Source organism: Drosophila melanogaster, chromosome 2R (assembly GCF_000001215.4).
Source record: "Drosophila melanogaster chromosome 2R".
Taxonomy (NCBI): Eukaryota; Metazoa; Arthropoda; class Insecta; order Diptera; family Drosophilidae; genus Drosophila; species Drosophila melanogaster.
The window spans coordinates 13080177-13106133 of NT_033778.4; the positions used below are offsets into that span (position 1 = coordinate 13080177).

Sequence of the window (25957 nt, forward strand, 5' to 3'; positions counted from 1 at the left end):
TAATCTGTTTTAATGGGCTTAATTTTAAAAAAAGTCTTTATTCCTATCTTTTTGTTCGACACAATTGTGATATCCAACGCTTTGTACGTAAGAGGCGAGGAATTTTCACCTTATTAAGTCTTATGATACGTTTTGCATCCTATTAAGTCAGGATAAGGATTTTCCTATTCTCCTACTATGAACTAGTTCCAAGTACCAAGAAATAAAACCAGCACTGTTGCTGTGAAATTTTACTTGTAGTAGAAGCACTTTTAGTTGCATTCGGGGAATGTTGGCCAGAGTGAGTGAATAAAAGACCCGAATTCGTTGTTTTCTCTGACCCTAAACTAGCAGTGTTTTAGTGGCCAGAAAGATATAGTACGAATTCTCTAATTGCCTGAGAGGGTATGCGGGTGATATATCCTCTGTGCTTGCGACAGGATCTGATGCATGGACCCTTACAAGTAGCCCTATTTTGTCACAGCAAATTCAATTTGTCACTCAACAGCCGACGAAACTGAACAATTTCCTGTTGCCAGCAATGGGCAGCTGGGGAAAATCAGAAGACGCTGCCAAAAGAGCCGGGACAAACAATCTACAAACTAATTAAATAAAACGAACTCCGAACTAAGCAAATTGGGCAACTTGTCGCCGTAATTACATCAAAATATCTATAAAGAGGGGAAAGAAGCGAGCCTTGCACAAAAAGTTCGAGTCTGAAAATAAAAAAAAAAAAAACTGAAATAGAAATATATATGAGCTCTGTCAGCTTGATTCATTGTGGAAGTGAAAATGAGCCAGCAGGGCGAAAGAAACTGGACGAGGTAATAGGTCCTGGGACAGGTCCTGTCCAACTGACAGATGGCCTGGCCGGACCGAAACTTCTAGCTGAGATGGGCAAATATTTTTACGACACAAAGCTTAATTTGCTGGAAGAACGAATGTCAATTAAAATTTTTTAATGAAATAACTTTCCTTGATTTGTCCCCTGCCTGGGGACGACAGCTTTGAGCTTCGGCCCCAGGAATTCAATTAAAAAAGGTTGATTAGTTCGCCATTAGATCGGAGAATGGCTCATTACCAAAGGCAGGCGAGGGCAAACAAAAAAGTGCCAACTTTTAGGCCCTCCAACTTGTCCGCTGCGATACGCTCGGACTTTTAATTAAAGAAGGGACATCCGCACGGCAAGTGGCGAAGCGTACCGAACTGAAACGAAACGAAACGAAAGAAAACCAATTACAAATCATAACAAGGCCTCTGAAAATAATTGAAATTTTCATGGCTAACCAGGCGCCAGTCAGCGCAGTCAACCCCGTCTCAATTCCGCAATCTCAACAATCCATTGCGAGCTGTTCGCACGTGGAGCACGTGCCACGTTGGGCGCCATTAAGTTGCCAGCAAGTAAATTGCCTGTGATAAAATCCCCGATTCTTGTTCGTACGGATGGGGGCGAACGTTGGAACAACGTCAGTACGAACTGATAAGAGACCACTAATCCCCCAACCGTGCACTTATCAGCGAGACAAACACATCTACATTGCCAGCCGAACCCCATCTCGCCTAGCTCTTTTCACACGCTCACTCCTTGAGTAATGAGTACGCTGGTAGAGTCGAGGATGAAGCGGAAAAGGAAAGGTTAAGCCAGTCAACCCTCGATGCAACAAATGGCACTACTAGGGCGGATATAGAACACAATAAGCAGCCGCAAAACAGTACAATAAATGGAAGTGGGAACGCAAGTGGAAAGCACTAAATAGTTGCAGCAGTTGCAGGACGAAGGATAAGCCGCAGAAAAAGCTGCATGCCGAGTGCCAAAGTTCACACCAACCCCATCAGGGAATCCGGCGGAAGAAGAAGAAAGGGGCGGGATAAGGATAATAATGCGAGAGTAAAAACAAATATGCGTTGATCTGTGGCAGGGGTATATAGCGGAGGGTATATGGCGAAATGAATGTGTGGCAAACAGAAAATGGAATCAAATCGCAATAAAACGAAACGAACGAAACACAGCGAGTGAAAACTAAACGGAATGGAATCCCCTTAATGCGGCATGTAAACAAAATGGGCACGTGACCAGAAAGGGCGAAGCCAGCAGGAGCTGGATAAAGGAGCACGGGGTGGATTCCCTGCTCTGGACAGCGGACTGTGGATGTGGATGTGGATGTGGCAAAAGTTGCCAACTGGCCAACAAATTGCCGCATGAAAGTAATCCTGACAGCCTGCAGATTGTTGCGCCATCATAAAACCCAGTCGGATACCGAAACCAAAGACGCAGACTGCGAAGGCGCCAGGATCAGAGAATAAGGAAGCACTTTGCGAGTTGGCAGACAGCAGCACTTGCAAGACATTGTTACGCCCCGATATGTCGGGGCATGGAGGAGCGTCCGAAAAGGATTGTGCATTATTCACACCAGCGGAGTGCAGAAATGACCAGTGGTCAGTGCCATTGCACCATTCCACAGACTCGAGTGCAACTGCAGTCCTTGAATGGCTGTCAAATCAAACATCTTTTGAGCACGCCAGCATCTCCTTTACGCCATTTCATTTCCTCAACGCCTGTCGAAGTGTTTTCTGAGAAATTTCTGAGAACTGTCAGCCAGTTTTCTCTCGTGATGGGGCATTTTCAGTTTAAATACTTTTCGTTTTGACGTTTGTCTGCGAAATGAAGGCGTTTCCCGTTTAGCCGCTTCGATTGCCTCACGTATTTCCCGACTGTTAATTAGCTCGATAAATGTGAAAATAATGATGGGGCGTCACTGCCGACCTCTGTGGCCCGCAAATTGGCATGGCAAATGTTGTTTCAGCTAAGACAAGTCGCCGACCGCCCAACACTTTTGGCACTTCGCCGGCGCCCAATCAGAACTTTAGGGCCAGAAGTTATGAAGTCCGAAAGATAATAATGCGCCAACACTTTATGCCTGATGCCTGGCACTAACTCAAATCCGCCACAAGGGCAACTCAGCTCCGTACTGGCGCACAATAAAGTTAAGTGCACTGCAAGAAATTGCTGCCAACTCTCGCAGCAACCCAGTGCAATCAGTCACGACAATCACATTCTGCGATATTATTATTGCCGGGGCCCCCCGTCCCCCACAAAACTAGAATCAAAGTCGCAGCCAACTTTCAGTCGAGGAAATTGTTTGCCGCTTCCCATGCAAAGCAGCGCCTCGGGGGCGTCGGAAGTGACGGGAAACTTTCATGTTTCATGGCCAGCCGGCGGGAGTGGAGCTGGATGGCCTGGAGTTCAGGAGTCTGCCAGAGACCACCACACCAGCCAAAGCCATCCAAAGGACGTCAACTGTCAGTTGGGTGGCGGCCAAAGAGGATAAGCAGACTAGCAACACGAAGGATACTTGCTGGGGGGGTAAAAGAGCCAAAGGAGACTTTCTTGGCAAACGCTTTTATTGCTCTTAGCCGGCTCAATGTGTCTCCACTTCGAAATGGGAGCTTGTTGGCCTGGGGAGGGTGGCATGTATCCACAGGACCTCTCCCCGCCGAAGAGTTGTACTAAAGTAAATGAAGCGTGACGCTTTGTTTTCCTTTGATTTAGTTTTATGAGTCTGCATCGGATGTAATTGAATTATGCAAGTTGGCGCCGACGGCCAACGGCAGACGACTTTATTAGCATTCGATCGTAAAGTGAGAAAAGTGATGGTAAAGGGGCAGAAAGGGGATGATGACACGGATGAAGGATAACACCAGGAGGCAGAATACAGCATACAGGCGGACTCAAACATGGCTACGCTTTTTAGCGGTGATATTTGAATTTCAGATGATTCCGCACAACTCGCGATGAAATGAATTGGAAAATATGTGGATGAGCCTGATAAAGGATGCGCGATATTCGATATGCCACCGCAAGCCCGAGGAACACTACCTCATGCCGCCATCCACATCCAGTGATAAGCAGTCCAATGAATGCGCAATGCGATGGCAACAGGATGGCATCCATAATGAAATGCCAATGTGCAGGCGAACAAAGCTTTCCACAGCCTAATTGACACCAATGGATGTCCGGGATGCAGAAACTGGCTGGAGAGTCGGAAATCAAATCTGAAACTTGAATAAGGCAAGGGCCACGACAACAAGGGTGCCGTCCCAGGTCAGTCCGTTCGATGGCCATGGCAAAGGAAAGAAATCGATTTGTCAACTGCCTCAGAGCATTTGCTGGGGTTTCTGTTTCAATATTGTGGGCCAATAATTAATATGTGAGTCACCATGGTGCCGGTCAGGATACCATCAATACGATTTGGTGCAATCTGTCATCCCAGTGCGGGTTTCGTTTATCAAAAATGGAGTGCTGGTGCAGCACTCCAATGATGGCAGAGTCCTCCTCCAACTGACAGGGACACCCAGCTACAGGGACTTCCAATTACAGTTTCATGAGCTGTCAGCTGGGTTGGCAGAGTGGAATGGAGTGCTTGGTACCACGGCGGGGATCCCCAGTTCATTTGCGAGCCCAAGCCAATGACAAATTGAAATCGAAAGCGTTCGAAGTGCATCTTTACCGTTCGCTCTCCCACAAAACATTCGTCCAATCGTTGCAATCGGATCCGTGGATTGCTGTCTTGTTGCACTGTTGTGTGCTCGACGGCGACTAAGCGGGTTTGAACTATTTAGGAAACCTAGGAAAGCATCGTAGGGCTTACAATATTCCAAAGGATATCGGAGTTCACGTCAAAAGCAGACACGAGATAGGTCAACAACTTGCTGCTACCTTGTAATTTTTATAAGCCATCGATTGCTGCAGTCATCAGCAATGGAACAATGCACTTAACCAGGCCCCCAGGACATGCTTTCCGCACTTTCCCCACCTCGTCTCCCGGGGCAACTTCAATAGCACGTCGAAAAGTTGCCTAAAAATGCTCACGTCCCCGGAACGTGACCAAAATGTTTGGCCATAAACAAGGAAAATATGAAAATGAAGAGCCGAGCTCAGCAAATAAAGGAAACGAGGAAATCAGGAGGAGGAAGTTCGGAGTCGGTAATCGGGCTGATATATTTATCCTGGCTGAAAGTTCGCTCGAAGCCTCTTCAAAAATTCATCAAGGAGTAGCGCTCAAGTTGGCTTCAGCTGAGTTAAGTTCGTGGGCGGCACCACGCCCTCAACTTCGCTCCCTTCTGCGGGTGTGGACATTAACCCCAATTGGCTAAATGGCTCATTAGGTCACTGGGGGAGCTATTTCTTGTTCCTGGTGTTCCAAAGGAAATGGAGAAACAGAAACAGAAACAAACGCAAGCGAATTGCACTGCTGCGTGGTCAGTTATAATTAGGAACATTCGCATTCGTGGCTTTACGACCGAGCGATTAAGCGAAAGGATACATAGGATACACCCAGTGGGGGGAGTACTGGGATGACCAAGGCCAAGGACACGGCAATACTCACTCCACTTTGGGTTCACATTCAATATTATTAATTGACAACATGGTGTGTCTATACAAACCCAAAGAATCGTAAATATATCGCTTACAGGAGGGTTTTGTCCATTTGGAAAGTGGCCAAAGTCATGTCCAGGATATTTGTTTAAGAGCCGTTAAGGGAGCGGTTGTGAAGTCGCATAATGTCCACGGAAAGTGTATCCTCCTCTTTCGGGTTTGCGGCATTGGAGAGTTGATTAATTGGTCATAAACCAAACGATTATCATTTGAATTCAGTGAATGGATGGGAAGGTGAGGAATGTCCCAGCCCCACTCCAATCCCTCCCAGTTTCACATCTATCTCCCCTCTCGAAGTTCGAGTACCAAACATCGCTGTGGATTAGCCAGGATATGGATGTCCTTCGGTTGCATGGCTGGTGTTGGACTGATTCCCACTTGTGCGCAGGGTAACATTTCTGGGGGTCTGCAGCTCCGATTCCATTTGCCTGGGCAACATTTACCGTTATGATTGCAGAGCCCAACTTCAGCTGATGATTTTCCCTTGAAGTTGCCCCGTAATCAAGGGGATGTGGTGGGCGATGGGCGATGGGCGGAAGGGAGGAACGCCAGGCAGTAATTGCTTAATTTGATTACGTGCCGCCGTAAAAAGCAGAACAGGAAATTTGCACACACACACAAGCTCCGTGCTGGGTAATGAAGTTAGGATGGATGGATGGATGGATGCACGGGTGGATGGACGGATGGGTGGGCTGTTTGGGTGTATAGGTAAGTGAAGGTAAGACACCCAACCGCAGCTCCGAATCCGCCCCATCGAAACAGGAGCGACTTTAAACTTTGTCGCAGACGTAAGCAACTTAATTCGTGTTTCGGCTGAACCTTTCGCCAAATGTCGCAGGCCATTTGCCATAAACAACCTAACAACAAACAAGATGAAGGGTTAGGATGGGGGTCCTGGAAAAGGGGAACAATGGCGTCAAAGGATCGAAATGGGAAATGGAAACTGTTCGCTTCGTGCGATAATTAGAAGCGCCCAGTGCACGCTCAATTAGAAGCTTGTAGCCCCATCCCCGTGGGTTTTCCGGGTGTAGAACGTTGTGGGAAGTACATAGAACATGGAACATGGAAAGTCTTTCTGCCGCCCTGCTGAACGAGCCTTCCTCCAGTTTCCCCTCCTCCGCGATGCAGACACGCGATGATCCGGAGCGTAGCTCAGCGTGAATGAGTCGCTGGATGGACGATTGGTGGGTGGTTGAGGTGAGGTGGTGCAAGGCTTGAATGTCTTAATTAACTGTTAGCTGCACTCTGCGAAATCAACAGGCCATAAACGGCAAGTGGAACAGAGGGGGCAGAGTTATGGCCCGGTGTTTGCCTCTAAATAATGTCGAGGACGTCGTGCCTCATATTTATGATTCGCAATTATTCTACAACGTGTGGCGGCAAGTTTCCTCATCCCCCGCCATAAATTGCAAGGACCTTAAGCAGTGGCAAGGTGAAAACACATTCTACGGGGGTTTTGAGCTGAGTGGCATTAGAAAATTAAGTGAAGATCTGCCTTTCGTAACTTATTAAACATATACCATATACCCAGGTTTTTTTTTTATCATGATACATTCTAACAGATTTTTAGTTCAAACCAACATTATCGAAGAGTTTTATTCATTTGTGAAGTGAAGTGGAAGTGATATGCTCACATTTGTTTTCATGCACCTTTTCCAAGGATCATTAATATCATTTGAACCCAAAAGTACCCCAGTGGATGCGCCGCTGTGCTGGAGTGTTTAGGGGGTTTTAAAGCCAACTCCGGAGTGGGTTGAGCTGTGTGCTCCGCTTATCTGATTCTGGATACACGGAGAGTGCATAAACGTGAACACACACAGTGGGTCTGGAATAATTCTCTTTGCCAGACGCAGACGAAAGTGTTTCCAGACAAATAGAGAGGGGAACTAGGGGGTACACTGTGGTGGCCAAAGATGGGATAGGAGTGGGTTAGGTGGATTTACATGTCACTTGGCCATAAAAAGAGTTTATGTCTGACATGAGCCGAAAACAATTTGCATATATTTCAGCGCTGGATAACGACTTAATTTCGGATACATTCGGGGTGTCCCAAAACCCGCTCACTTTTGTCTGCCTCCGGGGAGCGTGTTGCGTAAGCGCCTTACTCTGGAAGGCCAAAACAGTAGTTTGGCTATTCACTTGTCCTGTTTTGGCCGCTTTCCGCCCGGCCTTTCCGCTGCCCGCTCGTCCACGTGGAAGGCAATCCATTTGGGGACTGCTCCGTCTTCCTGTTTCTGCGCTGACTAACGCCATATTTTCCGCTACATTTCGCAGGGCCGGATTGGGGGTGTGTTCTGCCTGACAGAGATGCATGTGGCATGCCACCACCGCGCTCAGCGACAGAGTGCAGCTTCGGAAATGGCCTGGAATTAGTCAGATGTGAGCTTGAGCTACCTCAAAGTGATTCCACATCGAATGGTTAAGGGGAAGAAGGAGGAGGAGGTAGCGATGAGAGCGCTTCTAATTTGATTTTCACCGACAATGAGCACTCAAAGTGGCCAATCAAAGTGGAAATGGAACTCGGCACAAAGTGGTTGGCCAAAACGCAGAGATACCTCTTAGAACTGCACTTAATACAGTAGCCTTCTATGGGAGCGGCAGTCTTTAAAAGGTAGATAGGACTAGTCAGCTCTTTATTGAAAGTATTATTTTACCCAAAATCCCTTGAATATACATAGTATCGCAAACTTGGCAGCCAATTAAGACTGTTTACCAAATAGACTACACAACCCAACAGTTTTGAACAGTGCATCAACTAAGAGACGCAGTTGGCCAGTCTACCTAAGCAGTTAACGCTTAACTTTGCCCATTACTGGACCCACTTAGGTGGATTCATTGGTCATGGCCAGCACTGGAATTTGCAACATCGCCATTCGAATAAACTTGAAAGTTTTTTGCCCAGAACTTGTAGTGGAAAAAAATGCTTTGGGGTGAAAAAAACTTGTTCATTGCCTCGCTGCACTCGTAATCCCATTCCATTCAAAGTTGCGGCAACAAAATGGCGCCCAATGGCGTCGGCAGTGGCGCCAAATGAATTGCACTTTGTTGAAGCAGAACCCGAACCGAATCCCCCTGAAATCCTACTCCAAACCCAAGGCCCAAAACCCTTAACCCAGACCTCCGCGTCCACCAGACTGGCAGACGCAACGCGAGCAGTTTTATTCACTGTCAAACGGAATTTAACTGAGTTCCAGTTTCAGTTGCCTGGCATTGAAATTAATTTAGCATATATATATATATATTTTTTTTTTTTTTCCTTTTCAACTACCAGTTAAACTAATTTGCCGGGCGCCATCTCCATAATTCTCGCCGGCATGGAGCATTTTTAATTCATTTCGGGAGCAAGCGGATCCGTTGAAGAGCACCATCGGTCGAATTGGTGAGATGGAGCATCCGAGTGCTTCATGGAATACTGGCTACTGGCAGTTGACAGTACACCACGGGTTGGACATGCCCTCGATGGACTGATGGAGTGGCCGTTGAAAATATAGAGATGCATATGGAGATGTACATCAATAACACCTTCGCATCGTGGCCGGTGCTCTTCAAATCCGTCCTGATTGTGTTGTTAATGCCGGTCCACAAGGGTTGCCAAGGGAACCTGCTCCTGATGGAGCCTTTTGCAGAGGCGGAGGCACGAAAAACAATTTTGCAATTGGCATGTCGAGAGTCAAGATGCACTCATGCATGTGGAACGAAGCAAAACCCACGGCTCAGTGCACTCCAGCGGGAATGGAACTGGGACTGGGACTGGGATTGGGATTGGGACTGCTATTGGGAATGGGTATGGAAACGGGATTCGGGCATTCCGATGGCATGGCAACGGGAAGTCAGAAATTATGGAAGTGGCATTCATTACACTAGAGATGTATCAGTTTTCAGTATCGATGGCCGACGCACAAGTTCAATGCTCATTCCGACTGACTGCCTGGACTCAAATTGCTTTGCTGCAATTTGGGCTTGGGTTTGAGTGGGTCCTTAAAGCCAACATCACCGACACCCCCAAAAACACTTGATTAAGGTCAAAGGCAGTTAATGAAAGTTTTCACTAGGCGCACAAACACAAATCGTTCGTTGGCCACAAAGAGCCGAAATTAATTTCATGCCTGAAAAAACACAAATCTAAAATAATTGTTGTTTGGGAAAAATCCAAAAATCCGTAGCAACACACAGGCGAACGAACACACGCAATCTCCGAGCACGACAATAAGCCAAATTTTTAAGACCCGAAAAGCAGGGAACTTTTTTTTTTGGCAACAAGCCCAGGGCTTCGGGGTGCAAAAAAGCCAACGACAATGGATTGAAGGAGCCAGATAAATCTGGTGGTTCCAGAGCCGGGCAATAAATGACATTCCCAAGCCCGAAAGTGGGAAACTCAACTGGGCATGGGAAATGGAAAATGGGAAACGGGCAATGGGCAATGGGAGAGTTCTCCACAAGCCGCAATTTGTGCAAACACGCAACTCAAGCCAAACAAACCGAGGCAAACAGGCCGCCTATGAAATCAAAGACAATTGGCAAAGTTTGTGAAACTTGCTTGATTGGTCAATTGTCCCCACTTTTGAGCCGGACATGCAATTAAAGTTTGCGGTCTCTTGGCCACTTCAAAGGCCCTGACTGTCTGTCAATTGCCCTGCGTTTTGGCCGCACTGCACTCTGGCTACTTTTAATTGTCGGACAAGTTTCGGCCATGGAGCACTTCGTCCGTAGTTTCACTACCCCCAAAGGATGCATGCGGTATGTCCTGTAAGGACCTGCCCGAACTTGCAACCCCACAAATCACTTAGGCAGCCCGCAAATACATGTGCGAATGCAATCACCTGGGCGATTGGGGAAATTGGCAGCACAAATCGCTTTGGCGCCGCCAACAGAAGCCATAATGGCATACAAAATTGATGCTCCCAGCCCCAAAAGACCCACCTCCCCCCCCCACATTTCGGGAAGCGGGAAAGTGGATGCTCCGCATTATGTTCGCGCATTGATCTCAAATTGAATGTGAATCGCGGCGAGTGCGTATCAGTATCCGCATCTGATTCGGCTTTTGATGAGGCACGTGGGAATCGGGCAGGTGAATGGGAAAAGTATAGGATGTGCAGAAAAAGCAGCTCAGCTTAACCATTTAAGAGGAACAACATCTGAAATGTTGCACAAGACTCAGAAACGTGTATAAAAAAAAAGAGTATAAAATAACATTTTCATCATTGTACCCCATAAAATCAAAGCTTATTCATGTGAAACGTGAATGGAATGACAAGCTTGGGATTCATGTAAGACACCAAAATGGCAACCCCAGTGCATTATACTTCATTCAACGGGCATTAATTTTTATATTATCAAATAATGAATAATACCGAACGTAGATTGTTTAGGGAAATATAGTATATATAGTATATGGTACTTTTTTAGTTTCGTACTGAAGAGTATGTAATGTACTTAATGTTATTTAACAATTAAGGCTTGGATTTAACATACTAAACACATATAAAACAGAGTTACTAGAAATAATTCTCAAACGTTCATTTACCTCGATTTGCATGCACTTTGAATGGACTCCACGCCACTTTTACCAGACCACCAAACAATCCGCTGGATAAATCTTTTCGAGGGAGGCTTTTCCGAGCTGCTGATGACTTCATATGCCGTTGCGAACTTATTTTCGTGTTATGGTCCTTTGAATCTCCCTCAGCTGCTGTCCTTGCCACAGACTTTTATGACATTGAAGCACATTAAATTTAACAGCTTATCAAAGCAGTTGACACTTGCTTCGTGTCCCCGTTCCCACCGCCACCCTGGGCTGCCATCCAAAAAGGACATTTACATTTTGGTTAACTGTAAATTGGCTTTGTTGTGTGTGCTGGGGCAAAAGTTTTTGAAGCTCATTGAGCGCGTTAATTGATTTTCGCGCCAAACAAAAGGCAAAGTTTCAAAAGGACATGGACACACGTTATGTCGTGTGCTGGAAGTGCAGGAGGATCGGGAACAGGAGTGGCTGCCATGAAACAAAAGCCGCAGGAACCGGAAGAGCAGCTGGGCGGAGGAGCCGAGCCCGCAGCCGGAGCTAAAAGGCCAATTGTTGGCGGTGGACAAAATAAAAAAAAAACGATGGTGGGGGAGAAAAAAAATAAACTAAAGAAAAACAAAAAACAATCCAGAAAACATAAAAGGAAAAGAACCCGAACCGAACTTTCGATATGTATGTGGATATGTATCGCTATATGTTTGTGTTTCAGCTGGAAGCCCTAAAAAAATATGCCAACAAGGGTGTGCGGTTTGTGGATGGGGATGGTTATTTTCGATGGGAATGGGGGGGGGGTGGGGGATGGGCAATGGTTATGGGGTTGGGGATGGGGCGAGGTGAAGTGAAGCAATTTACGAAATGACATTATTTGAACGCAAAGCATAAAGAAAGCGACGACGACGGAAAAAATTACCCCAGCAACTAAAATAGACAGGGAATCCCCACCGACACCTCACCCACCCACCCCCGCTGTAGTTCATGCAGCATTGTCCTTGTTGTCACTGCCATTGTCCTTGTTGTTATTGTTACGGCGACATATATATATATATGGACTCCCCATTTCATTTTTTTTTAAAGGAACACACCAGAAACAACAAGAAAAAAAGCACGGCCAGAACGAACGTGTTGCAACTTTACATATTTTTACAAGGGGGCGAAAACTATTTTTTACCCATTTTTTTAGATCCGCTCCGGGAAAAGCATTTTGCACAGCGGCGGAGGGCAGGTCAATTGCAGGCGATTCTTTGAATTTTTTCCACTGCTTCCGCTTGAGAAATGCGAGGGGGTGCGGTATTTGGGGGTGGCTGGGAGTTGGTGGGGGTGCACTCAATGCACGAAATGATAATAAAAGCGAAATAAATTTTATGCAGCGGAACGAAGCTCAGCGGCAAAGGGTGGGGCTGCAGAGTGACTAACCAAATTCATGGACATTTAAGGATACAGCGAACGCATAAAGTAAATGAAGTGCATGCAATATTATCCAAACACACACAGATACCCACCCACACATGTGAGCCATAAAAGTCCTCGAAGAACCCATGACTCAGCCCGAACCACAAATATCGATTGAAGTCGAAAAATGAGTCAATCTTCGATCGGCTTTAATGGCAACTGCATAGCGGAAATCTGTGCACTCAATCTGCATGCATGCTTCTATATTTGCCAACATTTTTGGCCCATTCGGCCTTTTAATTAAAAGCCCGCCCCTCACTTCCCTGCTTACTGGCTTCCCCAATCATTCAGTCTGGCAGTAAATTTAGCTATCTATATGTATATATATATATACATATATGGGCAGATACATCCGACTGAAATCGATGTCGGCGGAGGGAAGTTCATCGGTCAATATTTACCTGCTATGATTTTAAAATGTTATCGTCATTTTCTCTGATATGTATTTTAGTCGATTGCGAGATTTTCCAGCCATTGCCCGTCTGTGGCAAATTGTGTTTGCCATGTCGAGAGTGTAAAAACAAATAAAATAGTCCTGGGACCCTGAATGCACTTACAATAATGTCAGCCAAGCTCACCGATTGCCAAATATTTCCATTCCTGACTTTGGATGCTCCAAAAATATGGAGAAATTGGTAATTAAATTGAATATATGTTGACAGCAAATGGAAAATAATTACCATTTGATAGAAATTACCAGCATAGCAGAAATTCATATAAATATTGCAATCTATTGTTTTAAATCTACGATTTATACCTCACTTTCAGTGAACAAATTATTGTTGATGACATTGATTTTATATTAAATTTATTACCTCTTTAACCGAGAAAAAAAAATGATTTGGGATGCAAAATTGGTTTTATTATATTTAAAATGATATACTATGATAACAATTTGTCTATATATTAGTGAAAGTTTTCTGTTAAAAATTGTATTCGTTCAAATGCACTTTAAGCCAATTGTTTTGTTTTAGAGGAGCTACTTATTAAATCCACCGTTTTGCAAATGAAAACGATTTGGGGAACTTGCTCGACATACTTTGCATAGCAAAGCAAACAAAATGTTGCATGTTGAACATATTGAACACAAAGTAAAATGGCTCGAATTTGCAGTGGGGAGGGGGCTGGGCTCCAAAGGGGGTGGCCGATGGTCAATGCAATTGTAGCCAGCAAGCCAATGCCAATGACAGATGCAATTATGCAAATTCGAATGTATGTGGATGTAGAGATGGGTGGGTGGTTGGGTTGGGAGTTGGGGTGTGCGAAAGCAACAATGCATAATGAATGCTCCCCGATGCGTGGGTGTTCGTGTCATGTTGAATATGGACACACAAAAGGTTGCCAATGCCCACTGATGCGTGCAACTGGCATTGCAGCTCCAACTGCAACTGCAGCTGCAACTGCAACTGCATCTGCGTCTGCAAATGCGACTGTGGCTGTGGCATCGCCTGTGTGACTGACTGAGCAATTCCATCTGCCGTCCAGTCGGGCAACCTTTGATTTATCAAATGAAATTGTTAATTTTGCAACCAATGCCAATTTATGTCGGCAGAGGGGCAGCCGCAAAAATTGCATCAGCATCGACAATAATTGACTCGGTCATTGAAAGACTCCTTGTGCCCGCCAGTTAATTCAGTTTCCATTTCGGGAATCGACCGAACCGTTTTCGTTTTCGGTCTCTGTACGCATTTTGGTTTTCGGCTTTAGTTTTTGGCCGTAGAATACGAATTTCAATTAAAATCACTGGCAATCCGAATTAATTGATTTCCATTTAAATTTTAATTTAAATCAATTGCCCTGTGCAGGTCACACCCATCATGGCCACAAAGACAATCGCCATCCACCGCCCTCAAACTCTCACAATTATAGTCATATATTGTTGTTAATTCCCATGTACTGGCTGCATTTGTTTCATTTGCGGTCAAGTGGTTCGGGGTGGAATTGGGTGGTTCTGGGTGCTTTTGGGTGGTTTTGGGTGCTTTGCTGTCTACGGAGATCAATGTCAGACGCAAATCCATTTACCATAGCCGCCCGTTTGATGGCTTTAATTGGCTTTGATTGCAAAATAACAAGTGCATTTAATGCTCGTAAATATGGGATGAAGTGCAGGGTAGACGAAAGCTGTAAAATGTATTGAGACAAAATATCTGTTTTTAATGCAAATGTTTTAATTTAATGAAAAGAAAGGGATAAATCCGATCATGATACAAAATCAGAAAGCCACTAAGCTATTGAAGTATTACACGTAAGCCTACGATTATTAAAAAGATTGAAACTATTAATTCGTCAATGAACTGATGGTAAATTAAACGTACGTATCAATAGCAATTGGAATTCTAGAGAGAACAATCCTGACTATCAGATAACCCATACTCACGTGAGTATAATGATAGTGTATTAGTTATTTCGAACTATTAATTATTTATAGTAATTAAGCGGTTCGGTTTCCTATTCACACATCGCTAAGTGTTAGCTGATTAAATATTTATCTCGACTTAATAATTCTTCAGGTCTCGATGACAGACAGACAGTTTAAGCAATAATTTAAATAAATAATATAATATTGATCGTCTACACACACACAGTATACTCTAGAACTATACTAGATAGGCAAAGGAACAATTAAACGTTTGACTGCAAATCATTTCCGATTCATCGAGCGCCGCAGTACAGTTGTGTTCAAAAGTTTCTCCGTGCCCCTCGAACTAGTCAACTTGACTGCGGGACGAGTGCTCTTGAAAATTGGGAGAATTGTCACCCCGTTGGAGTGTCATGTGGGTGTCACCCAAACCCATTTCATCGCATGTCGTAATCAAGTCAAAGCCAGACCCGCACACATCCGTATATGGCGTTTACCCTCCGGAAAGTCCCGTGCCGACAATTCCACACCCATCCTCTTCCGGTGCCTGGTTTTTTGGTGTGACAAGCCACATTTCAGCCGCAGAGTCTTTTGTTTGACGCGAAATTCAATTAACGTACGTTTCGGGTTGGGGACACAGCCGTGGTATCCAAATTTCCGTGCCTGAGTACCGAGAGCCAATTTACAGTTAACCAAAATTTAAATGACTTTCGAGCGATACCCTCCCCCCCAGCATTCGCACCCCATGCCATCCCAGATTTTGACACATCGCCATGGCGGGTGAGTAGGGGTAGACAGTGGGGCCGGCCCTTTGATAAGTTATAAAATTTAATGCGCCATCATGGTCGTAAAATCTGCGAGACGACAGCTCCGGCAACAACTCAATGCCATACACAATATGAAGTCATAAAACGGAAGGAAGCCCAACGAAACGGAGCGAAAAGTCGACAGTTTTCTGGCGGGGCAGCGCATAAGGGAAGCATAAACAAGCGAAATATGCGAGATGAACGACACGGGATTCGCCTGGGGGAACTCCAACGAGCTGAGCCCGGAGTAAGCTGGGTCCTCCTTCAGCGCGACTACTTGGCATTCCATTGGCATGCGCCACATTTCAGAAGGTCCGGCAGGTGTTTTCCTGCTGATTTAAATTATTTGCATGCCTTACTGGGGTGTCGAGCCCCCGGCATAAATTCCCCCGCCGGCCAGAAATTTTAACCAAAGCCAATTGGCCAAGATAAGATGTAATGGTCTTTTATGGCCCAGTTCGCTGTGGGCACACATGCTGGCTGGCTGGCTGGCTAGCTCGCCGGCTGCTTGGCTGCTTGGCTGGTTGGTATTGTCGCCCCTGGTTATCTGGAAGAGTTACGAGTGAAAGGACCCTGGACATCGTCCACTGACCATAGGAGCAACTTTGTCTCCGAGTCAACGACACTGGCTGCACTCTGTTGCAATGGCTGCAGCAGCGAGGTTTAATGACAGTCGCATGATTTAGCAGAAAGCCAGGACACGAACGACAGGACGCCCCGGCGCGGCAGACGGCGTCCAGACAGGAGGAAGGATAACAGAGGCATAGCTGGCAAAGGATTCCACGCCCGCTGTTGCCCAACATTGGCAACATTGTGGCTCGAGTGCTCGTCCCAGCGGGCAGCTGCTCTTTCCCACGTGCATCATTCGAGTTGCCGCAATTTACATTCAATTTTAGATCAATACACAAGCATAATGGCAGTGCCACTCCCCCACATCGAAGTCCGCCCGCAATAAGTGGGCGGCATTTCGGTATCATTTTTATTGCTCCTTGTGGCGGAGCTAAAGCGATTTGGTAACATTCAAGGTGGTGGCGCCAGAGATGCCTGTTTAGCTATATTATTCAACTCACTTTTTTTACATTAATGCTTATAGCGAGCGAAATGGAAATTCCTTATCATGTTGTTTTTATAATTTAGTTTTCAAAAGTTTTTTATTTATAATATTTTATAAAAGTTTTGGAAAATCTTATAGATTAGTAAGTCAATGTAGAGAAATTATGTATAGACAAGTTCCAAAAATGAGCAACAGATGTCGCTGCTTTCCAGCAGAGGACGTCCTTAAATTTCACAGTTTTTGTTAATAAATTTTTAACTGCGTTTGGTAAAGCTGTTTTTCATGATTACAGCCCCATAAAATTGTGTGATTCTTGTAATTTCAGCTGTAAACTTTTGCGACAACACTGGGTGGATCAGTCACCTCAACCCAGAGGTACTTTTACTGGCGTGCTGATTTCTCAGGTGGTCGCTTTCGCACATGTATTTACATTCACAATGCAGAACGGAATGGGAGCTGGAGCTGGAGCTGGCTGAGGAGCGAGGAGCTCACTAGACCAGAGTTCTCCCATCGACTTTGTCGTGACTTGCTGCTGCCGCCTTCGCCTTCTTTTGCACATTTCACCCGGAATTTTCCCCAGCGGCTTGCCCCGAATGGCATTGTACTCGGTCTGCCATCCGTCGTCGTGTGCATGCTCATGCTCATGTTCATGGACAAACATTACTTGCATCTTTGATTGAGGCCATGGAACTATGAACCACTTGAAAGTTGTTCAACAATTAAAAGTGTTCGAGCTGCCGTCTGACGAGCGAGGCGAGCTCCCCAAGTGGCGCCCAATTGCCCCGGGGGTATTGGGCATCTCACACGGTCGTTTCTCGAGTGTTCGAGGACCACAAACTTTAATTGCATGTCCAGCTGAAAGTGCGGACAATTGGCCATTGGAGCAATTTGCCAAAGTTTGTCAGTTTGCCAGACATTCAGCTAAGCTATGGCTTCTTCGCCAGAGATGACAGCTTAATCTGCATGGATGGAATGGTCTTTTGTTCTAACACCTTTGGGGCATATCGAAAGACAGAGAAGTTTCCATTAACTCAACTATATAAAATTAGTAACATCACTCGGGTTTCATTCTTTTTTAATTAAGTTGACATGCACACATAATCAGACATTTTTCATTTATACGAACAAAGTTTAAATATCGATTGCACTTCTTACTTATTTTCCAACCCATCAATCCCGCTTGATACTGGGAATTTTTAATAGTCTAGCGCTGGCATGGCGAGCAGAACGGAAGGGAAACCAGATTTATGGGGATTTCATTCTCATTAGTTTTTATTAGTTTCATCCTTTGTTCTGGCTGAGAGTTTGATGGAGACCGAGCATGGCCATCACTTTGGCACTTAACATATTGTCCTAATTCGTTTCATGGCCGACATCTCTTTATCGTGTGATTCATTCTGGTTTGCCTTTGGCATTGGCTGTGACTCTGGCTCTGGGTCTGGATTTTCCAGCCCTTTCCCCAACCGAGATCCCTGGCCCACTTTATCTCAAGTTTATCTCAATTTGAGGAAAGAAACCTCGGTCTCCGGAGCATTTGGCATGCAGTGCTCGGGCTCACTAATCGCTTTGTCTGGAATGCTGCCTTGGCTTTGGTAATGCCTGCGGGCCATTTTCGCAAAATCCTTAGTCACTGTGCTACAGTTTGGGCCACGCCCACTACCACCTAGCAGCCTTACCCGCCCACACCCACTTGGGAGCTGTGGAAATTTGCCAGCTCATCATTTGTGCAGGGCTGTGTAATTAAAGGCGCTCGAAAAACTCGACCACAGAGGAGAATCCCTGCTGGAATGGGTGGGCAACTCCGAGTGAGTTGCTGCTATTCCTAGAGCTGCCTTTTCATGTTGATTATGCTAATTCCAAGTCGAAGCTGAACACGAAAACCACTGAACACGACCACTCGCACTCCGGGTCCGCCGTGAACCGGATCTCCCTCACAAAGGACCTTGTAGTCTTTGGCGCTCCACTTCCGTCGCATATCCTGCCGCAGGGCAGCCAAGTTGATGACTACCAAGGAGCAGACGAATCGCTTTGCCTGGCACTCTTAATGAAAAAATGCTGCATAATCTTGGCTAGCTTGAGCATGTTACTTGTGCACTGAGAAAAACTTAGTTCGCACTATTTGAGCACTTCAATATTAAATATGAAATTTGGATTTTGTAAAATTTAATTTTAAAGCGTTACTTAGAATATGTTCACACATTTTATAGCGAGTACAACAATTTAATGAAACTTTTTCGAAGTGCATCTGTACACGTGTTGTTCTTGTTGCGACGTTGTAATTAAGGCCTCGGCAAGTGGGGGCAAATGGATTCCTTTCAGGAATGCTCGGGTTGCGACGAGGCACTTCACAGCTATGGCCATTAACTCTACACTTCGATGGCTAAGCACAAAGGACACTGGGGAAAGGGCAGGCCAAGGGGTGAGATGCCAAAAAGCGACTGTGAAATATTCGCAGCTGACAGTTTTGAAAAATGAAAGCTGAGTGGGCGGTGCACTGGGTTGGTGGGCGGAGGGCGGAGGGCGTGGCACAAGCCATAAAGATCCAGTGGCAGCTTCAGCGGAAGCGGAAGCGTTCGGCTCGTGCGAATATTGCAAATGTGGCGGAAAATATGGCGTCAGTCAAAAGTCAGCGCAGCGCGTTTAATGCCCGCGACAGCAAATAAATTGCATTTCCACTGCAGCAGCCAGGAGAGAGAAAAGAAATGGGGAAAGAAAGAAGAAAGGCCAAAGGAGCGGAGAAAGCGAAGAATGCAGTCGAGAGAAAGGAAATGCGCACAGAAAGCCAGAAGTAAATGGAAATGGGAAATGGGAATGTGAAATGTGAAAAGCAATTTCAATCTAGCGACGCCACCCGCTGGGCTTCAAAGGTGCGAAAGGCAGCCAAATCGCGCATCCGCCCGAGTGGCCCTGCAGTTGGCAGCTCACGGGGGCGCACTTCCACACACCCATCCTCTGCTCCCCCCATTCCCCCTTCCTTAAAGGCGGGCTTAATTACTCCGCCGCCACCGCCGTTCCAGTTGGCTACGCAGCCGCTACGCCCCCAAATGTCTATGGGTATCCTAAATTAAGTTGTTATCCAGTGGAAAAATATGCAAATTGTTTTTGGCTCATGTCAGACATAAACTTTTTTATGGCCCAGTGACATGTTATAGTGAGCCCTCCGGCTCATGCCCCTAATCCCAAGACCCCCAGCCACCCCATTTGTCTGGCCAACACTTTCGTCTGCCGCCAAAAGAAAAACACAACACCACATAGAAACCCCCCAAAAAACAACAGCTCCCTTTTATTTGTGTGTGCAAATTGTTTGGCAGCAGTGTGCGTGAGCGGTGTACCCAGTGTATCGTCTATGCACTCTCCGTGTTCCCAGAATCAGATAGCCCAACCCTCAGAAAAACCAACTCCAGTGCAATTTTCTGGGCAAAGGCGGAGATTTGCCGCCACACGTTGTAGAATAATTGCGAATCATAAATATGAGGCACGACGTCCTCGACATTATTTAGAGGCAAACACCGGGCCATAACTCTGCCCCCTCTGTTCCACTTGCCGTTTATGGCCTGTTGATTTCGCAGAGTGCAGCTAACAGTTAATTAAGACATTCAAGCCCTGCACCACCTCACCTCAACCACTCACCAATCGTCTATACAGCGACTCATTCACGCTGAGCTACGCTCCGGATCATCGCGTGTCTGCATCGCGGAGGAGGGGAAACTGGAGGAAGGCTCGTGCAGCAGGGCGGGAGAAAGACTTTCCATGTTCCATGTTCTATGTACTTCCCACAACGTTCTACATCCGGAAAACCCACGGGGATGGGGCTACAAGCTTCTAATTGAGCGTGCACTGGGCGCTTCTAATTATCGCACGAAGCGAACAGTTTCCCATTTCCAATTTCGATCCTTTGACGCCATTGTTCCCCTTTTCCAGGACCCCCATCCTAACCCTTCATCTTGTTTGTTGTTAGGTTGTTTATGGCAAATGGCCTGCGACATTTGGCGAAAGGTTCAGCCGAAACACGAATTAAGTTGCTTACGTCGGCGACAAAGTTTAAAGTCGCTCCTGTTTCGATGGGGCGGATTCGGGGCTGCGGTTGGGGGTCTTACCCCCATTTACCTATACACCCGAACAGCCCACCCATCCGTCCATCCACCCGTGCATCCATCCATCCATCCATCCTAACTTCATTACCCAGCACGGAGCTTGTGTGTGTGTGCAAATTTCCTGTTCTGCTTTTTACGGCGGCACGTAATCAAATTAAGCAATTACTGCCTGGCGTTTCTCCCCTCCGCCCATCGCCCATCGCCCACCGCCCACCGCATCCCCTTGATTACGGGGCAACTTCAAGGGAAAATCATCAGCTGAAGTTGGGCTCTGCAATCATAACGGTAAATGTTGCCCAGGCAAATGGAATCGGAGCTGCAGACCCCCAGAAATGTTACCCTGCGCACAAGTGGGAATCAGTCCAACACCAGCCATGCAACCGAAGGACATCCATATCCTGGCTAATCCACAGCGATGTTTGGTACTCGAACTTCGAGAGGGGAGATAGATGTGAAACTGGGAGGGATTGGAGTGGGGCTGGGACATTCCTCACCTTCCCATCCATTCACTGAATTCAAATGATAATCGTTTGGTTTATGACCAATTAATCAACTCTCCAATGCCGCAAACCCGAAAGAGGAGGATACACTTTCCGTGGACATTATGCGACTTCACAACCGCTCCCTTAACGGCTCCTAAACAAACATCCTGGACATGACTTTGGCCACTTTCCAAATGGACAAAACCCTCCTGTAAGCGATATATTTACGATTCTTTGGGTTTGTATAGACACACCATGTTGTCAATTAATAATATTGAATGTGAACCCAAAGTGGAGTGAGTATTGCCGTGTCCTTGGCCTTGGTCATCCCAGTACTCCCCCCACTGGGTGTATCCTATGTATCCTTTCGCTTAATCGCTCGGTCGTAAAGCCACGAATGCGAATGTTCCTAATTATAACTGACCACGCAGCAGTGCAATTCGCTTGCGTTTGTTTCTGTTTCTGTTTCTCCATTTCCTTTGGAACACCAGGAACAAGAAATAGCTCCCCCAGTGACCTAATGAGCCATTTAGCCAATTGGGGTTAATGTCCACACCCGCAGAAGGGAGCGAAGTTGAGGGCGTGGTGCCGCCCACGAACTTAACTCAGCTGAAGCCAACTTGAGCGCTACTCCTTGATGAATTTTTGAAGAGGCTTCGAGCGAACTTTCAGCCAGGATAAATATATCAACCCGATTACCGACTCCGAACTTCCTCCTCCTGATTTCCTCGTTTCCTTTATTTGCTGAGCTCGGCTCTTCATTTTCATATTTTCCTTGTTTATGGCCAAACATTTTGGTCACGTTCCGGGGACGTGAGCATTTTTAGGCAACTTTTCGACGTGCTATTGAAGTAGCCCCGGGAGACGAGGTGGGGAAAGTGCGGAAAGCATGTCCTGGGGGCCTGGTTAAGTGCATTGTTCCATTGCTGATAACTGCGGCAATCGAACGATGTATCCTGTTAGCTTTGTGAATCAGTTCGGTACCATATCGGTGAACCATCTCTCCTGTTGATGCGAATTACGATATCTTTTGACATTTGTAAGCCTGGGTGGTGATGCGTGAGTTGCAATAGCCACTTACTGTGAATTGCCTGATGCAGCTTAGTCCTTGTCGAACACAACGCAACTCAACTCGACAGGACACAAACAGCTCTCGGATATTCTCGACTTGCCCCATCGCTTTTGGGTGGGGAATGTAGTAAAAAGGGCAGTAGAGATGCAGATGCAATTCGAACGCTTTTGAATTCAATTTGTCACTGGTTTGGTTCGGAAATACATTCGAAATCAGCACCAACCCCTCTACTTTTACCACCCACCTCATCGGGCAGCTCATGAAATTGCAATTGGAGGACTCTGCAGATGCAATTGGCAGTGCATCGTAGGACCCTCCAATGAAGTTTCCGAAACTGAGTGTCCTATATACGACAGATGACAGATTTTCCACAAATATCAACAGCCTGGCCCTCATTCGTGGGCCATGGTTACTCATATGTTAATTATTCGTCCGCGATATTGAAAAAGAGCTTACCATAAGTATCCTGCGGCAGTTTTCTGCAGCCCGATTCTTGGTATTATAATGTACTGGCCTCCATTAGGCTGATAAAAAGTTTATCATTTCATTACGGTTACATCCTGCTGTCATCCCAATACACATTTACAGGATGTGGCTGGGCTTGGTGTTTCCCTGGCCTTCGGGTGCAATATCCAATATCCTTTATCAGTCGGCTCATCCACATATTTTCCAATTCATTTCATGGCGAGTTGAGCGAAATCATCTGAAATTCAAATATCACCGCTAAAAAGCGTAGCCATGTCTGAGTCCGCCAGTATCGTGTATCCTGCCTCCTGGTGTTATTCTTCATCCGTGTCATCATCCCTTTTCTGCTCCTTTTTCCCCATTTTACCCACTTTACGATCGAATGTTAATATAGTCGGTGCCGTTGGCCGTCGGCGCCAACTTGCATAATTCAATTACATCCGATGCAGACTCATAAAACTAAATCAAAGGAAAACAAGGAGTCACGCTTCATTTGCTCTAGGCCAACTTCGCGGGGGAGGATTGGGGGTTTGTCCAACCAATCCCCGAATTCAGATTGGGGACACATGCAAACGGCTGAAAGCTATAAAATCTTTCACCAAAGAAGTTTCCGAGTTCCGAGACTTGTCGGCTCATACAAAAGTGGCATCCTTTGTGCCTGGTCCTCTTTGGACGCCTATATACCATAAAACTGGATGGCTGTTGATGTCCAATGTCTGCTGCGGATGGCTCATCTTGCCAAGGATGTGCTGCTCCTGCTGCTGGCCACGAAAGTTTCATTTCACTTCCGACACCCAGGGGGCGCAGTTTGGCATGGGAAGCGTCCAACAATTTGCAGGACCCACTTTTTCGGGGCCCTAAAACTTTGATTTCAGTTTGGCTTGGCCTTAATAATATCCTGACTGCTGGCGAATTGGGCAATAAAAGTGGCATGCAATATGCAGATCGCAAAGTACTTGAATTTCGGGTTGCATTATTCTTTGTTTCGATATAAAAAAAACTGGCAACGCTCTTTTTTGGGCTGTCACCTTTCCTAAATAGGGTTTCCATGGCTCCTAAAAAGTTGAGTTTATATTGGAAAGTGAAAAAATCGTCTGCGAAAATTTAGAGAAAAGTTTACATTAAATTCGAATAAGATCTTTGGATAAGTTGGAATCCCTTTAAGTATCTGTAGCTGCGTGAAAATCTGGAACGTTTGTGGTTTTAGATATCATAACTCACTTAACTGAAAAAGTTCAAAAATATTTGAACATGACTAAGCAAAGAAATAGGATTCTTCTAAATAATGAAGACCATATGGGTAGGCGTCGAAAATTCACATTGCAAAAATGGTATTCTGACCAGCTCTTTTGCAGATACATCAAGAGATATTTCAGTTCCCAGGCCTACTAGCAGTCTGATCCGACTTATCCACATTGAGCACAACTACAATTGCATTCCTCCTGAAAACCGAAAAGGAATCAAGCCCAAACGAAATCTACGCCAGTTGGTTTGTTTTTTGAATGCAGAGAAAAATCTTGGGCCACTTGACTTTGCGGACTTAAAGCTGCACGTTCATTGGACAGATGGGATCCTGCAACGACTTCGTCGATTCCTTGCCAGCAACCGCAGATTCATTGAATTCAGGCCAATGTCTGTACTACAAGAGGCAATTGCGCAGCATTTGGCCGGTGAAATGTGCTGCTCGACCAGATTTTATTATGATCACGATGCCAGGCGGTACTTGGTTGCCTATAGGCCCGGAATCGGTCCCAATTCCTTTGAGTTAATTGCTCGCGAAGTTAGCATTAGCGAGGATTTCAATCAGACCATGAAACCAGAAAGACATCAGAAAACATATCGAGACCACCAGAAACACCAAATAGTGGAGAACTCCTTTCGTCTGGGCAGGAAAATCTTTGAGAAGTTCCATGCCAAAAGAAAGTCCTTACGACGGAATGAAAAAACGTGAATAATGTAAAGTTGTTGGGTATAATTTATATGATTGATTTAAAATATATTTTGATATATACATATAGCAGCCTGTTTTACTCATATTTCAAGTAGCTTAAAAAATCCACAAATGCGGAAATGAAAATCTCTCTTTCATTTTATCGTCATGATATTCAAATCGAGCAGAAGGACATAGGGAGTATGCGCTTATGTGGAAAATTTGCACACTTACCTAGCTATACACTTATCTATTTTAATGGCATAAAAAACTTCTCAAATTGCTTTCGTTTGTATCTGCGGAGCTCATGAAGATGCAACTATCTGCAAAATGTCAGGATTACTTTTGTGCGGCAATTTGTTGTCCAGAGCTTGGACTTTAAACCCACATTCTTATTGCTTTCTTCTCTCTGGTCACGTGCCCATTTTGCTTACATTAAGGGGATTTGCTGTATTTGTTTTGTTGTTTAGCGATTTGATTCCATTTCCTGTTCGCCACACACATTTCTTTTGCCATATACCCTTTGCCACAGATCAGCGCATATTTGTTTTACTCTCGCATTATTGTCCTTATCCCAGCCCGGTTTTTCTTCGGATTCCCCAATGGGGTTGGTGTGAACTTTGGCACTCGGCTGCAGCTTTTACTCCGGTTTATCCTTTGTCCTGCAACTGCTGCAACTATTTAGTGTTTTCCACTTGTGTTTTCACTTCTTATTGTGTTCTATATCCGCTCTGGTCCTGCCATTTGTTGCATCGGGGGATGACTGTCTCACCCTTTTCGTTTCCAGCATTTTGTACACCCAATTCGAGGGTATGGGATAAGTCTTCAAGATGATGGCGTTTTTGTTGCAGGGAAAGTGGTGGTAGGATGTGTTTGCTTTGCTGATAAGTGCACGTCTGGGGGATTAGCGGTCTCTTATCGGCGGGAATCCGTGTAGCCTGGTCAACCCACTGCCACTCAAATCGCAGCTCCATCACAGTCAATTTACTTGGCGAGGCTTTAATAGCTGCCATCGAGTCACGTGCTCGAAAGCTTTTCAAATTTGATTACATTTTAAAGGATTTACGAACATGTCCAACTGTTTCGCTTCGATAGCTTTTATTACTCCCGTTGACAGTCTGCCAAGTGTAATTGAATTCAGCCGCTGGGGGAAAGTATACACCCTGGCCATTTAAACTGCTGGCAATTGTTTTGACCAAGTTGTGCAATTTGTCTGACTGCAAATTAAATCCATTGGCGCTGCCTTTGTGTCCTGCTCGCAATTAGTGGCACCAATTGGGATTGCAGCTCGTTCCGCAGCTGATTCGGC

The 25957-nt window shown here is 45.6% G+C and overlaps 1 protein-coding gene across 1 annotated transcript; it reads left to right on the top strand.

Annotated features, from left to right (window-relative positions):
- The first annotated feature begins 23718 nt into the window (after window positions 1–23718).
- CG44341 (uncharacterized protein) lies at window positions 23719–24719 on the top strand. Its single transcript, NM_001299443.1, has 2 exons — window positions 23719–24018; window positions 24074–24719. The coding sequence occupies exons 1-2, from the start codon at window positions 23970–23972 to the stop codon at window positions 24667–24669; spliced, it is 645 nt and encodes a 214-aa protein (NP_001286372.1). The 5' UTR covers window positions 23719–23969; the 3' UTR covers window positions 24670–24719.
- The last annotated feature ends 1238 nt before the right edge of the window (window positions 24720–25957 follow it).

Excerpts from the sequence above, each read along its gene's own strand:
- CG44341 (NM_001299443.1), top strand. The coding sequence starts at position 23,970 with ATGACTAAGCAAAGAAATAGGATTCTTCTAAATAATGAAGACCATATG. Across the intron at positions 24,019-24,073 it reads AAATAATGAAGACCATATGG|ATACATCAAGAGATATTTCA; the intron begins GTAGGCGTCGAA and ends GCTCTTTTGCAG.